The sequence below is a fragment of the Hetaerina americana genome, unplaced genomic scaffold (genome assembly GCF_022747635.1).
Source record: "Hetaerina americana unplaced genomic scaffold, ioHetAmer1.1.p SCAF_1, whole genome shotgun sequence".
Lineage (NCBI taxonomy): Eukaryota > Metazoa > Arthropoda > Insecta > Odonata > Calopterygidae > Hetaerina > Hetaerina americana.
Genome location: NW_027286069.1, coordinates 49,449,005 through 49,465,766, shown reverse-complemented (window position 1 = coordinate 49,465,766; position 16,762 = coordinate 49,449,005). Strand labels below are relative to the sequence as shown.

At 36.8% G+C, this 16,762-nt stretch overlaps 1 protein-coding gene across 1 annotated transcript; it reads left to right on the top strand.

The window, feature by feature from the left end:
• The first annotated feature begins 3,160 nt into the window (after positions 1 to 3,160).
• On the top strand, positions 3,161 to 16,703 carry LOC139690857 (DC-STAMP domain-containing protein 2-like). The gene is made up of 14 exons (XM_071588864.1): positions 3,161 to 3,309; positions 7,114 to 7,241; positions 7,386 to 7,521; positions 8,069 to 8,219; positions 8,845 to 9,004; positions 9,697 to 9,960; positions 10,229 to 10,442; positions 10,745 to 10,898; positions 11,614 to 11,782; positions 12,080 to 12,244; positions 12,317 to 12,578; positions 13,326 to 13,559; positions 15,108 to 15,355; positions 16,681 to 16,703. Exons 1-14 carry the CDS (start codon positions 3,161 to 3,163, stop codon positions 16,701 to 16,703), a joined length of 2,457 nt encoding a protein of 818 aa, XP_071444965.1.
• The last annotated feature ends 59 nt before the right edge of the window (positions 16,704 to 16,762 follow it).

Here is a 16,762-nt window from a genome sequence, read left to right as displayed (position 1 = left end):
GACCGCCACGCCTGCACGCTGGTCAAGACGCCGAGGGCAATGCCTCCAATTGAGTTACGAGCATCCTGCATAGCAGGGTGGGAAAAGAGACCTACAACTGGAAAGCGGACCACTGCAGTGTCATAACTGTCACCGTTCCAGCCACTTAGGAGTGGCATGTCGCTGTGCACCGAGGTGCTCCCGCTGCGCCGGGTGAAGGATTGCAGGAGGACCCGAACGGATACCGCTACCCGCGTGAATTGAGGGGGAGAGCACGCCGCGGTGTCAAGGAAATATCCGGTGTATCTCGATGCACTCCCAGAAGCATCGAAACGCCTCGGGTAAACCCTCCTCAGAGTAGGCAACCACAATGTGGAAACTGTAAAATCCACCACCAAGGAAGAAGAAGACCCTGGGAAAACCAGTTGAGAAGGGAGTCTCCTTTTCTTTTCTTTTGCAGTCCGAACATGGAAACGAAAACCGCAGAGAAAGCCACGCCCCGGGCAAGGAGGACGCCGCGGCAAGCAGAGACATCGTCGTTGCCTGACTCCTCCAAGAAAGCAGTAGCACCGCCTCCACTGGGCGACAAGGCTGCTTCCTCTCCTCCTGGCACGGTGGGAGTGGAGAAATCCACTTCTGCCGTGGGACAGGAGAGGAAGAGGGGGAGGAAGGTGAAGTAGTCTCTGCCCTCCTCTTCAACTCCCGCGGAAGGTGCATCTCCGGCGAGCATCGTACCATCTGAGTCCTGCAAACAGCGGGAATGCCAAGAAGACTACAGAGAGTCTAGCGCTCGCTGTACACTTAGAAGCCTCCTTTATGGGGCCACGAAAATCTCCTGCGGTGTCCTCAACGGGTGCCGCAGGAGACGACAAGGAGCTGTGGGCTATCATAGCCACCATCTGCCGCACCCTGCGGAAGTGAATCTCGTCCACCGAGGGACAACTGCTCCTGACCGTCCTGGAGGGGTTAGCGATCGTGAGAACGGCTGAAAACTAACATGGCTATCGGAAGTAGCACTGAGGACGCTGGCGGACGAGGAGGGTCTCATGGGACTTAATCCGACGACTCCTAGGCAAGCGCGAGGCGACGTACTTGACATCGCGATCGTTTGCAGTGTCAGGACGTCGCTCAGCATCCATACATGTGTCGAGCTTTCGTCGGACCGCAACCCGACTACTCTCTTAACGGGACAACGGGACCTAGGCTTCCTTCAAGGGAGAGGTGGCACTGCGGTGGGGCGGACTGGACATCCTTTCAGTAATTCATCGCCTGGGAGCTGCCTAAGGAATGTCGGAGCTAACGACGGGCGAGATGGCTTGTCTTCTTGTCTACACGGTTACCGCTGCCATAGAGTCTTCGATAACCAGGATGGAAGAGCGCCCGTTCCAGTTTCGGGTGCCGCTTCCAGCTTTGGTTCGAAGACTCATAACGCTCCGGAAGAACATCCATCGGCGCTGGTAGCGGTATCGAACGCCGGATTTATGTCGGCAGCTCATGGCGCAGGACAAGGAGGTGAAGAATGCACTCCGAGAAGTCCGGTTCGACCACTGGAAGTTCCATCTCATGGAGGATCTCCTTGGCGACTCCGGAGAAGAGGCCAACGAGGCATGGAAAGTGTGGAGGAGACTGCCGACCTCCCAACGTCTAGACCCTCTCATCGTTTGCGGGGACAATGTGGTGGCTTCCCCGGAGGAAAAGGCGGGATTCCTCGAGAGCACCTTCGTTCCAATTCCAGGGAATAACGACTCAGAGGCAGTGGAAGAAGAAATCCGGGCCATGGAAGACACCAATTACAAGATTCCTGCGCCAATCATGGAGAGAAAGTACGTCATGGCGGAGATGCGTCGCCTCCACCCGGGAAAGGCGCCCGGAATTGACGGCATTTCCAATGTCGCCATCCGGAAGCTTCCAAAGGCGGAGGCGGCGTACCTAACCAGCGTCTTCAACGGCTGTGTCCGGTTCTCTTTTTTCTCATCCACCTGGAAGAGAGCCAGAATCGTCGGCCTTCCAAAGACGCAGAGAGCGGAGGTGGGTCCCAAAGACTCCCAGCCCATCTCTCTCCTAAACGGTTTCGGAAATATATTCGAAAAAATCTTGCAGGGGCTGATCTGTGACGTCATACGGGAAGAAGGAGTCAATCCCGACGAGCAGTTCGGCTTCCGCGAGCGGCACTCCCCGGTCCGTCGCAAAACGAGGACAATGGACTTCATCACGGACGCCTTCAACAGGAAGACGGCGGTGGCCAGTGCCATCTTTGACATAAAGAAGGCATTCGACCGCGTCTGGCACCCAGCCCTCCTTTTCAAGATGCAGCGACTTCATTTCCCGACATGGATCATCCGATTGGAGGATCCTACTTGGAGAACACGTTCATCGTGAGCTGGCTTGGCACGAACTCGGGGGTGTGACGGGTTCACGCCGGCGTTCCTCAGGATTCCGTGCTTGGACCTGCTCTCTTCAGCATCTTCACACATGACATACCAAGATGTCATGGGATACACGAGATCATCCCCTCTCCGCACATAGCGTATAACACGGCGCTCCTCTGCAGTTTGAGGAGAGACTGGAAGCGAATTTACGAACGAGGCGTGCTTAGCGTGCAACAAACGTAGCTTAACGGATAGCATATACCATTTCAACACGATTTATCAAAAGGCATTCACAACTTCCACATGAATAAAATACATTTCAAAAAGAAAAGTGAAAATTAAGTAAATAAAAAGGGCGTTGGAATATGAAATGCCTCTCCGATAGAAGCAGGAGGAACGAGGGCCTATATACATAAGCTCTATGATCAGAATCATGATGATGTCACGTAAGCGCCACCCTTTCAAACCATCGCTCTTTCACTACGAATAAATGGGATTTTTAATTTTATTTGAATGCCTAAACTCCCCAGATGCCCTTATGACTTTCTGGTAGGAATAAAGACACAGGCCTTTGCACTTAAAAAATAAAGTGAATTATATCTATATTTCCGGTGCTTAAAATGGTTCCCTTATATTCGGAGGGTTTAACTAATATTTCAACATGACTTTACTATTATAATATTGATAACTTATTACTTGTTATCCTCGTTACTAAGCAGTGAAAAACTCGAGAAAACAGAGGAAGCTTATAGCGTTAATAAATAAACAATTTTAATAAAATATACGTTCAAGTACGTCGTTAGTGTCAAAAAATGAGGTTTTTCATTTCAGTAATTAAAGCACACAAGATAGAAAAGAAGAGAAGGCATTTAGAAAGAGAGCGGTTAAATTCTATCAGAATTCACTCCAAAGAAGCTACAAAAACATCCCTGACTGACTGGTTTATGAGATGCACCGATTGGTAATGTCATTCTGTAAAATCGTCCAACATAAGTATTCATAAACTACATATTTCACCTCTGCGACTAGCCTTTTTCTGAAGGTGTTGGGGGTTGCGTCATATACAGGATATTTTGACATTAATTTTGTTGACAGCATTAGGAATGATTTTGCTAATTTTATGGCTTAGCATTAAGCATATGGCTTTTAAAACGAGTGATGTATGGCTGGGCTGTAATTTGTATGAGTCTTGTTTGGTGAGTATAAATCTAGGGTGACTGGCTGTTTTTTACAACACCCTCATATAATAAGAAAACATTCAGAGCATGCTAAACCCAGAGCCAAAAAATATATGAATCAACAAATTAAAACTTTGATAAGGTATGGAGGCCAATAAAAACATTTCTGTATATATCTGTCCTTATATGCATTCATATTCTATGTTGATATATATGATGGGGGTTTTGAAAAGATTAAATTATTACAAAAAATAAATGTAGTTAGACACTTATCTTTTATTTCTTATTCTGACGACTACATAGTCACCAATCAGAGTTATACATTTTCCCCAGTGTTTCTTGACCCTTAGAATGCTATCATCATTGAACTCAACAGATTGCATCAAAAAACCATGGTTTTACCCTTTCAATGACGTCATTTTTGTTGTCAAATCTCCAACTCAATGGTTTTTTAGTTCTGGAAAGAAGAAAAAGTCACTTGGGACTGGAAGAAAAGGACAGATGTGGCAAAATTTTGAAGCCACATTGCTGTCATTCTTCAACCTTGAGATAGTGAGCAGATGTATTGTCGGCAGGAAGATGGATGCCTTTGGTGATAATACTGCACTGTTTCTTTTTCAGAGCATCATTTAATTTATTCAGCAGTGTGCCATAATAGACACCAGTGATGGTGTGAAGCTTCTCCAGATGGTCTGTCAAGATGACTCTATGAATCCTAAAAACAGGCAGCATGACCTTCCCTGCAGACTCCTACACCTTAACCTTCTTGAGGAGATGAGTCATTGTGCTTCCACTCCTTGCTCTTTAATCTTTGGATCATATTGATGGATCCAAGATTCATCCATTGTTACGTTTTGCTCCAAAAGATTTGGCATTTCCCTTAACAGGTGCCGTTTGTGCTTCTAAAAAGGAGTCAGTAGTCGTGGAACCCAGCATACTGACACCTTTGATGTGCACAGTTCTTCATGAATTGTTTTCCCAAACTTTCTGAACTAGTATCAGTGTCATTTATGATCATTTGGATGGTTACCCTTCAGTCTAGTTAAATCAAGTTCTCCACTTTCTACACTGTGACAGTATTGTCCGTGATTGATAGTGTTCCACTACTTGGATCATCTGTGAGGAGGCATGTGGCCAGTTTGGAAATTCCTTTTCCACCTCACAACTGTGTCATATGATGAGCTATTATTTCTGTAAACAACCATCATTTCATTGTGGATTTTCTAGGCACTGAAGTCTTTCAAATTTAAGAACTTATTCACACTGTGAGCCTCTATCTTCTCCATAGTGCAGGTTACTTGAATTTATGGCTACCCAAAACAAAACAAATGAACATTAATAGTTTTAATTTACAACATTATGTACATCAGAATCAGAATATCCAGGATAAATTTTATCCAGCTATCTTGCCTATTTATTAGTAATAATTAAGACTTTATGGTACCGCTTTGTACTTAGCAATAATTTAATGCCAATGTTTTTCTTTCTATTAATTTTCTTCATTATTTTGAATAACTCATAACTTTTATTTCCTAGCATTGATAACTAGATATCAACTGAAGTTTCACAAATCCATCGAGTGGCTGAGGCAATTTTAAGGGGACTATGGCAGCTTAGCATTAATGGGGTAATAAATCTCAAGATTTTAGGGATAATGATTATGAATGAAACATGAAATACCAAGACTGTAAACTTGATTGGCACTAGGTTTGTTTATAGGGGGGAGGTAAAAACAAAGTTACAAGAAAAAGGGAAAGATAGGGAACACACACTAGGTCACTAGGGTGTGTTTGGAAAACAGTAACAGCTAAATTTATATTGATAATGAATATGTTGCGGGGTGACGTTAGATAACTTCAGAAGGCACAAAATCTAAATATGCCACCACCCATTTGTATTAAGCAATTCAAGTCACGCAATTCATATCATGCATAACTCAGCATGGGTTTCAACGTTTATGTTGTCTTGGTTAATGTATACTACCTTAATGCTGTGAATAATTGTTCAAATCATAAATTGAGAAGACACTAAATAAATGCACTTATATATTACCCATGTGATAAACCTAACTCATTGAAATTTACCCATGCAAGAGAAAAACTATAGTAGTTTTGTGGTATTGGTTAGTTTACCTCCATCTCTGGCACAGTTCCTTGTCAACATAAATGCTATTGTTGTATGTGCTATTAATTATTTGCTATAAAGAACAGCTTGTGGTTTGAAAACCATGTTAATGTACAAAATATTTCCATGATTCAATGATGGCTGGCAAGAACAAAGTTTAAATTTTTCATTTGTATTTATTGTTTGGAATACTGAGAGTCAGCAGCCAATAAATGAATGAACTTGCCTTTCACCAAATAACAATAACATGCCTATTAATCATACATGCCAAATTATTGGAAGTATTATACAGGTGAATGTAAATCAGGATTTACAGGTCCTGTAAATCCTGATTTTTTAAAATCATTTCCTTAATTATCTCTCAATGCATGGATATCATCCATTATTAAATAATATTACTAGGTCCATTTTTTCTTTGTAAAATAATTAATTTCTCAAATTCATAGGTGAAATGGACCAAGAAGAAAACAAATGAGGAAGTACTAGTTATGGTGGGTGAGGAGAGGGGATTGTTGGGAGAAATCATAAGGAGGTAGGAAAAATGGTTGAAGCACTAATTGATCCGCAGTGGGATGTTGAAGACTGTAATAGAGGGGAGAATGTAAGGGAAATGAGGAAAGGGCAGGAACAGGATAGAGATGCTGGATGGGATGAAGGGAGCACACAGAGATGAAGAAAGACTTGATGTAGATTAGGTTGCTGGATTGTGTTTTGTTAGGAGTCGTAGAATATTCATTTGGTAATCTATTCGATCCAAAGCCTACCTTAACTAGTAGATCATTTAATGATAATTAAATAAATTATTTATTGTTCACTATAATAAAAAAAGAAAACAGTAACAATTAATGGTATAACCAAATACTGTTAATGATGGGGATTTAATTGAGCATTACCTAATGCATTTGATTTAAACTTATTCCAAATCTTCTAAATATGTCTACATCTAATTTTTTTTCTTTACCTTTTCTATTTATGTAGGCCTTGTAATAGAAATCCACCAATTAACAAAAATGAAGGGTAAAATAAAGAAATACCCTAACCCCACATAAAAGAGAGCTAGCAACTAGAAGTAATGGAAAAATGATAGGAAGTGCTATGCAAAATATTTTTGAAGCACCTGTGCATATTGTAATTTATAAATAAAGTACTTAACCATTAGCTCATATTTTTTCCATTGAGATATTACTGGCATAGCTTGTGAGTCATATTCAGCTGATTGGGATATTCAATGCATTTATAGAAGTTGTTTATAATGCACCTAACTGACACAAAGAACATACCTTCATTTTAATGTTGCAACTCATAAACCACTTATTGAAATTATTAACAAATTTCTGTTTATTAATTCATTTTAAACTACTCATGGATTCTGACAGCTATGGTGTCTTGCAAATAATATAAACTTTCAATGAGGAAAGAATATTACCGTTGAAGCTAATAGACTAAATTTAATATTTTCACAGGAGAAATTGGCCTTGCTTCATACCATGTATAAGACTTCCCAACTTCATTAAGTTTGTGTCTAGAAAATTACTTGGAGAAGAGGGAACTTTCAGAAATTTTGTTTTAAAGAGCTTGGTTGGCTTCCTTTGTAAGTTGCTGATGGTTAAATATTGTATGATTTTTTCTTGCATTAATGGTTTTATCATAATTGCATAATCACAACATGCTAATTATGCCCTATGTATTATAAGGCAAAGCTGAATTCATGCCAAGAAGTCTCTATGTTTCATAGGTGGAATTTTCCTGAGCTATTTATTTCTTATCTTCCTCATCTTTCAACTCAATTTTAAAATATCAACAGCTACAGGATATAGTTCTGCTCTAGTAATATTTTTGTCCATTGGAATGGCTTTTTCTGAGAAAATAAGGTGGGTAACATATTTTCTTTAAACAAATGAGACATTACTTTTCCAGATACATACACATATTATGTAAAATTATTAGGCTTTAATGGCATAACATATGGAGTGTAATATTAGGTGAATATTTAGGGAAATAGGGAAGTGATTCCAAACTTTGTTGACTAAGTTTCAATGACTTTACTTTCAGCTAATTTATCATACATAAGCAGCCAAAATTATGTCTATGTCACATGATTTTTAGGATAATTAGCATAATTCACGATTATGTAAAGGAATAGCAAGAGAAGTTATTGTGCGTGATAAGTGATGCTTATATATTTACTACTAAATGATAAGTACTTGCATTCCTATCACAAAAGTAAAATGCATATCCACTATTAGATTATTTTGTAGAGTAGGAGCAGTCCCTAATTGGGACACCATGAGCCTACATCATTTATATCACTTTGTCTTCACCATATCTCTGATTATTATAGTAAATAATGTATGAATATATGAAAATCCTACATGGCTCATGCTTGAAAAAAATTTCTATTGAGTTATTTTAATACAGGTGTTTTGTTCTCCTGCTCCTTCCCACTCTATTTTCCAAGCGAGGGCGGCAGGCATTATTGGCCTATGCCATTGTCTTGGCATTGGCTGGTCCAGCACGTAATGTATTGCACAATGTAGATGTCCTTTCCCAGTCATTGGCTTGCTCTCAGGTATGAATAACTAATGACCTAAACTCTTGACTATACCACCCACCTCATTACATAGAGCCCTCTTGAAATTTTCTATTGTTGTAACTTTGAGCTAAAATATTCCCACATTCCACTTACACATTTTATTCATGATATACCAGAGAAATACCTCATCCCTAGATCCCTGTAATTCCTACATGGTCTCTGGATTTCTTATAAACCAGGAATCTTAATCAGGAAGGTTAGCAAGGCTCTTGTGCTTTTTTATTATCCTAAAAGTGGATGCCATATACGTGAAAACCAGATTAAATATTTTCTTGGCATGATTAAACATTCTTCATATGACTATCAGTCAATTTGTTGTGTTTGTTGGTCCAATATATGAAGCCCAAATCAATTAATTTGATAGTACAATGCACATTTGAACTTTGGAAGTCTGAAAAGCAAATACAAAAACATATATTTGTATGCTTATCATATATTTGGTGGAATAAACATCATGACATTAATTTAATTATAAATTTAATTATTTTGAGAGGCTAGGCATTTTCAAAAAATGGATGATTTTATCAAGGTATATTGCTTTAAATCATTACAACAATATTAGCCTGTAATGGCATCCATATTATTTTCCCTCTGCATGTAGGAAAAACTCAAAGGGGCAGCAGGTGATGCAGTGAACATGGTGAAGCAGCCCTTAAAAGCAATTAAAGATGCCATTAAAAAGGTTACACAATCTATCAAAGATGCTGTAGAAAAAACTAAAAAAATCATTCTTAATATTTTCCGTGTCATCAAAAACATATGTGAGAAATTTTCATTATTACCATTCTTATTAACTTGGTGTTTGCACGATTTTCATTACAATTAATATTTTTAATGTGAGCTCAGTGTATGGCCAACGGGGAATTAGATTAACTAAGGTCATCTGGCTGTTATTAATGCCATAGGTATTTAATCTTAACAATATTCTTGACCAGTTGATTGAAGTGAAATTATTGGTAGATACCTAACAAAGTAAATCAAATAATTTTATGGATTCATATTTTTTGAACTATGGAAAATATTTTCTCCTTATTACATTTAAGTACTCGTGTTAAAATTTGAGCAGGATATAAAAGGATTACAATTGGTGTACAGTTGCAAATTACGATTCAGGGGTTTTTTCCTAATGCTGACAATATTACTTTTATGTATATATACACAAATATATATATATATATATATATATATATATATATATATATATATATATATATAGATATATGTGTATATATATATATATATATATATATGTATATATATATATATATATATGTATATATATATATATACACATATATATATATATATGTATATATATATATATATATATATATATATATATATATATATATATATATATATATATATATATATATATATATATATATATATAAGAAAAGTACAACTTTTTAAGTATCAACAGTAGTAACTTTTACTCTTATTTTAAATACAGTAAAAATGATAAAAAGTGCCTTCCAGTGGATTGCATCAGTTGCCAATATATGCAACCGGAAACTTGGACCACCTTCAGAGAGGTGCATTCGCTCCTTTGCAGCTTCAGTAGATGACTGTGTGGTTAAATTGGGGCCATTGTTCTCCTGGATGTGCTCCATAGCAAAACTGGCATCTCTACTTTGCCATATCCTTAAAATTTTGGATAAGATTTGTGAATTTATTCATTTTGTTGGAGAGAAAGTAGTTGGCTATGTTAAGCAAAGTGAGTAATAGTGAACTATAATATTAAATGCTGCACTGAAACTTTCCATATAATTTGATAGAAAACAATAAATAGATATCTTTAAACTGTGAGGTGAAAGAGGCATATCAAAAAAGTAAATTATGGCAACCTAAATTAGCATGAGGAGATTATGGATTCATTCGAACTGAAATTATTGTTATTAAAAAGCTTGGATTATTATTACAAGAGCAATTGGTCATTGGGAATCATTAATACCAAATGCAACTCTATCTCTTTCTTTTGACAGAATTTGAATCATTAGGACGCCAATTACATGATGCATTTTATGTGAAAGTAACCTTCTCTCATTCCTTCCATTTTCAAACACAATCTTCTACTTCAATGGGGCAAGTAATAAAAGGAATTGTGTCTGAAGTTAAAGAAAGAACTAGCATATTATCTTCAGTATTTGGGTGGATGGGTCTTGCAACATCTTTTTGCTTCTTGCTAGTATTCATCAGGTAAGCTCAAAAATACTTGAAATTATCCTTTATTCCATTGGAATGCAGATTTTAATTAAGAGAAAATCGTCAGTGTAACTCTTGCCATTATGATGAAATAAATGCCTGATCAATATTTTCTTCCAATGGCATGTGCTATGGGACCTGAAATACACTAATAATATGCTTATTCAAGCTGGTAGAGCAATTCATTTTTCAAATGGTCAGGGCTCATCGAATGTTAGCTTGCTGATTAAATCCAAAATAAAATTTCAAATCAATATAGTACCAAAATAGATTGTTTAGTCCTTTGTCTATTCCAGAGTATTGCAGTACTCGTATAAGTATCAAGTGAGTGATAAATTTGACAATCATTATATATCACATCACATATATGAAATTGATGCTCGGAGGATGGCACAAGACCGAGAAACAATTCTTCCACTAAAGCACCATGAAAAGAGGAAATATATAAAGGTTGTATATGAAGTACTTATTAAAAATTAATATACAAACACTAATGACAGCCATTAGCATGCATACTTATTTTTAATTAATATTAGCCATTGGTATTCATATTTTTAAGTTCATGCATTTAGCTATAAACTAGCATAGGAACAGTAGTCCTGACAAAAGCCTGGTGTTTCTTCCACTAAAGTATCGTACAGTAAAGCATGTATACTTAGGTACTTGCTCCATGCCTGGAAGTCTATTCAACACTGCTATACTGAATTCTTGATGAGGAAATAAAATTAATTCAGTTGCAGTTTCATTATCATTTACCAATTAGCTTCCAAAGACATGATATATTAATCCTCTAATAGTTTTAAATATTGTCAAATGTCGCAGTGAAATTTTTGATCTTGCTGGTGGTGCCAGTGGAAAACTCTATCTTGTTTAAACTTGCATCTGTGGTGTATATGTCCAGTTTTAATGAATATTAATACTTATTATTAATACTGTCTAGTTTAAAATTACAAAAAACTAGACTAATAAACAAATGTGGTTGAACTCCAAACTATTTAATAATTCATCTAAAGAGTCACTAACCTCAAATTAATTTTGGCTGTTTGAATTGTTCAAATGGATAAATTGTACGTTATATTTGATTTTAATGTTTAAATAAAATAACTACTCACAAATTTATTAATTTTATGAAACATTTGATAAATAAAAATATGTTCATACTTAGGTCACATCCCTTCAACTGACAGGCTCAGAGAAAATGAAAATAACCAAAAGCAGCATGGTCATTTTTTTAGCAACTGTTAAGCTAGCAACATATATTGCCACTGATCATTGTTTATATTGGTTGCTGGGAATTATTCGCAAATATGGAAATATACAGACTCAACTTCCAGGTAAATAAACTCAACAATTAACTGTGGATTTAAGATCTAGTTTAAAACACTTTCTGCATTAAAATACTTTTTAATTGGGCCATTTGGTAGTCATGCTGTCCTTTTCCAGATGCCTATGATCACTGGCATTGTACAATATTAATATGTTCCACAAAAATATTCATGCTGCTGTTGTTGATTGAGCAAATATTGTGAATTTCCTGTGGTTAAGATTGCACATCCTGCGCGAAAAAAGTTTCTGTATGGAAGATTCCACTGTATGATTGTCATTTACAATTTCACATTTAATATGCCTAGCCCCAAATATGATTGGTGTCCATGTGGAAGGTAAAGGACCTCTGGCAAATTTGTATCAAGGAACCATCAATGCTCTTCAGCCACTTGGTATGCCCCCATCAATTGACACATCGGCATGCCTTCCTGTTCCCCGGACGCCTGATGTTAATTGCCATTACCAAATAGGTATTTCAAGTTAAAGTTTATAATCTCAAATGCCTCATTAATTTCATATGCTAATTTAAGAATTATTTGCAGTTGGACTCCTGGTATTATGCTGGATGCTGACCTTGACTGAGCCTTATGGCCAGCGTATGCGGGCCATGGTTATGAATGCTTATTACCCCAAGAGGGCTTATGTACGAGCAGCATGGTTGTACAATCAAATTCTTCGATCACGCTTATCTTTCCTCAAGTTCACAAGGCGCCAGCTTCGAAGGAAATTTGCTGGCCAAAAAGGAAGAGGAGAAGATGGGCAGACAATGGAAAATGTTACCATTAGTCAACGTCTTGCTGCTTTGTAACTATTAACACTTGATTTATTGCTTAGAGCTAATGAGAACATACATTCCTAAGAACATATTTTTCCTAAGGAGGTAATTATGCAGCAATGTGGATAAATTTAAAGTAAATTATATAATAAAATTTAAAATTCAAAAGGTATTTGAAACCCCTGTTTTTAGGTAGGAAGGGAGGGTGCTATGAAGAGAGAAAAAAGTAGAGAGCTGTTTAAACTTTGAAAACCACCACAGCTTACTCCCTGACATCGCAGTCCATGTAACACTTCATCCGTGTTTGCAATCCAAGTCAACACAACTATCACATTTTCTTCCAGGAAATTATCCATACCTGATCATAAATACCGCTATTAGCTCAACTTCCTTTCTATTACTCTGTGTTAGGAAGTTGAAACCTGCACTGCATGACATTAGTACAACCTACTTTTAATATCCTTTGATAATATTTACTACCTGCTTCATATTTGCTGTCATTTTCCCCAAATATTTTGTGTACTCTCAAGGAAAAAGATAAGTCTTTGAAATAAATGTTTGCACATATAATTGTAAATAATATCTATTTCAGACTTCCATAAATTTTCAATTGCTGACTGTTTAACGTTTGATTAAATCTTATCTCATTGAATGTTTTATAGGTTCTTATTTTATCTAATGAGTAATGTACATCCTGCAAAGTGTATCAGCCTAGTAATTAGTATAAAATGTTAATTATCCCAATTAATATGGAAAATTTAAATTCTGATTACAAGGTTTCCTCGCCTAAACTTCATCTTTGGTCCTTCAAAGAATGAAAAAATGTGTATATTGTGTGGTGCAGTTGGCTCCGTGGAAAGAAAGGAAAACCAGGAATATTTAATTACTTGTAAAACCTTAGGCTGTAAGGGTGTATTCTGTGAGAAGTGTTTCAGTGAAATGCACAATATCTGCACTCTGTGCAAAGAACCTGCTGAGTATGGAGATCTTTCAGATGTCAGTGAAGAGAAGTAAGCCTTCCTTTAATATAACCGAATACTACTACTATTATAGGTTATCTACCAGGTAAGGTAGGTTTTGGATGGACACAACTACCAAATCGTAAATATTTTGTTTCTCCAAACAAAACACAATCCAGCAACCTATTGTACATCAAGTTCCTCTTCCTCTCTCTGTTCTTCCTTCCTCCCTTCATCCCACCCAACACCCTTATCCTATTCCTGCCCCTTCCTTGTTTGCCTAACATTCTCCCCTATATCACAATGTTCAACATCCCACTGCTAATCAAAATACTTTGTATTCATTTTTTTGTCTCTTTATGATTGTTAATAGCAATCCCCTCTCCTCTTCCACCATACCTAGCACCTCCTCATTTATTTTCCTTTGTGTCCAGTTAATCTTCTCCATCCTTCTCCACACTCATAATCCACTCACAAAACCTCCAATCTATGCCTTTCATGCTGCTTCAATGACTACGTTTCTGTGTCGTCAAAGTTTTAGCAAGCCTTTTCTTAGCATCCCTACTCAACGTCCCTGTTATCAATTCTCTAGTCATTATACTATACACCTAACACAAAAGCTATAGTTAAGAGGTTCTTAATTATTTTATGAACACTAATTGGACCTGATTTAAGTACATCAACTAATTTGAGTGCTTGCAAGTATGAATAGTGTAAGACTTTGAATTTAGGATTGGGTATTAATCCACGGGTAAATATGAGAATATTTAAGAGCCCATGTGTTTGGTATTTTTCTTATCCACAAACTGGAAATTCAAATGAGTCACCAACTGCCACTTGCTAGGTATCTGTGATTTAGAGTACTGTCAATAGAGAAAATATACATTTCTCAATTTCACAGCATTGGAGAAAATATTTTTTGAAAAATTCCAAGAAACCGTGGGAGATGCTGCAGCAGTAACTTTTAAAGGAGTCATCCACTAATATGCATTTCTATGCAACAATTTCAGAGCGTAAAAATCATTCGCCTAGACTGGGATCCCGGTCTAGTAGAATGATTTTTACACTCTGAAATTTTTGCCTTAAATACTTTTTGATTTTTTTAAAATTTTCAATGCGTATGATTTTTATGTGAATACATCTACACCTCCATATTACCCTGCAAGCTGCCATAAGGTACACTCTGAATAACTGTAGGATATTTTATTTCTAATATCAAGCCTTCCTCATTGGTGATATCTTGGTCACTATGCCCTCATTGCTTTGACCTTGAATACATGTCTCTATAACATTCTCTTTTTTCACATGCTTATTTCGCTCTCATCTCTCTGTCAATGCTACTTGTCTTCTTTCCTTTATCTCCTATCACTTGTCATTTATTCTATCTGAATGAATCCCAAAGCCAGTTATCAATCCAAACCCCTCTTTTCTAGGCATGCATTGCAACTATCGAGGCAGGTACCACTTGTATGAAAGTTAGCACTAAAAATTGTGGCTTTAAATAAAAATTGACTCCTGCAAAAATCAATGTAACCATTGTTCCTTATGAAATTCAATATTAAAAATCAATAATGAGAATATATTCTAATTTCTCACCAGGGATTCATCTGATGATCCCGACAGTATAATTGAAAAGCTGAGCAAGGAAAGAAAAATCTCAGAAATTCATAATAAAGGTGAAGGAGCAACATCTATGGTATATGCAGATGGAGAGCAAACGGATACATCTCTTTCCTATGGATACCAAGATAGTGGAGCAGAATCATCTCCGCTACTTACACCAGTAGTTCAGAGGCATTTCAGAGATGTAGAGAAACAATCAATCCTAGATTTGGAAGGTGACTCTGGTGAGGAAAGACAGAGATGGGGGGAAGATGAATTTTGGAGGGTCAGGCCTTCAATTAGTCTTGTCCATGAGGATAATAGAGGTAAAAACCACAGTTATCAACCCAAATGTTACCTTCCCTGTTCTGCCTATGGTTTCTTGGGAAGTTCTGGCATCTGAAAAATCACACAGCTTGGGTGAAGCTGAGGGTGCTCAGAGGCAACTTAAGAAATCAAACCAGAGTCATCTGGTCATTAGCCCAGTTTTCAACCTACCGGACTGCCACATCCCAATAGAGATTGCACGTTTAAAATTCTGAATGAACCTCTCCCTCCCCACTTCTATGGATTGTTTTAGGTGAAAATTTGAAGCCAACAAGTAGCATTGGGTGTATTTCAATTACCTCATTCATAGGTATTTAATTTGATCAATGACAAACATTTATATGGCTGCAATCGGTAAATATGGGCAGGAATCCAAATAATTTATCTCAACAGCTAACTAAGTTCAAATTTTAATCATTGCTTGAGTGTTATTATTGGGCAGCATGCTACCCCATTTTGTAGAGCATTTGGCTACAGATCAGTTCAGAAATATACCAGATTCAAATCTGGGTGATACCTCTTGATACCCCAAGCTTCACTCAAAATATGATTCACTGGATATCAAATCTTCCTCCAAGTGGACCATGAAAGAAAGCTCATCCTCCTACCCTGAATGATTGGATATCACATGCCATATACCTCAATACCTGGATAGCTCTATCCCTGCCAACCAAATAATCTTCGATTAATTAATGCAGTATAGATTTTAAGAATTAAATTATAAATTACTTATTGACCACATAAATTTTGCAGAAGTTGTCATTACATTTTAATAAAGATTTTGTTTGAACAAAGGAAGATCAGAGTAATAATTATCATAGACATATGCCTCAAGTTTATTTATAGTTCAAATTAAACGAGTCACTGCATTAACTGAAATTCAGTTTTAAAGATGAGAACAATTCAGAATTACCAGCAAGTATGCTATTATCATGCTATAATTCCATACTGAATATTCAGAAAATGTCAGAGGAGAGATGTCAGTCTTGCATACTTCATTTATACCCATTTTTGCATTAATTTAATTAAAAATATATTTATGTATTGCTAAAACTTTTTTTCAGTTCCTTATTCTCATATTTATTTAAGGTGTTTTTGAAATGTATTAGTCACAGTAGCAAAATAGGAAAAAATTAACTTTTCAAAAGTGTGAAAATTCTCTAAAACCTAGTTTTCATTCTCTGAATGTATAATACTATGTAATTTGAGGATGCTTCTTAAGAAATATTTATGTGCTTTACAGGTGTTGGACTGAAGAAGTCATAGAATGAGTTTCAAGGCATTATGAAATGGCAGATATCATTTCATCATAGAGATAAAACAAT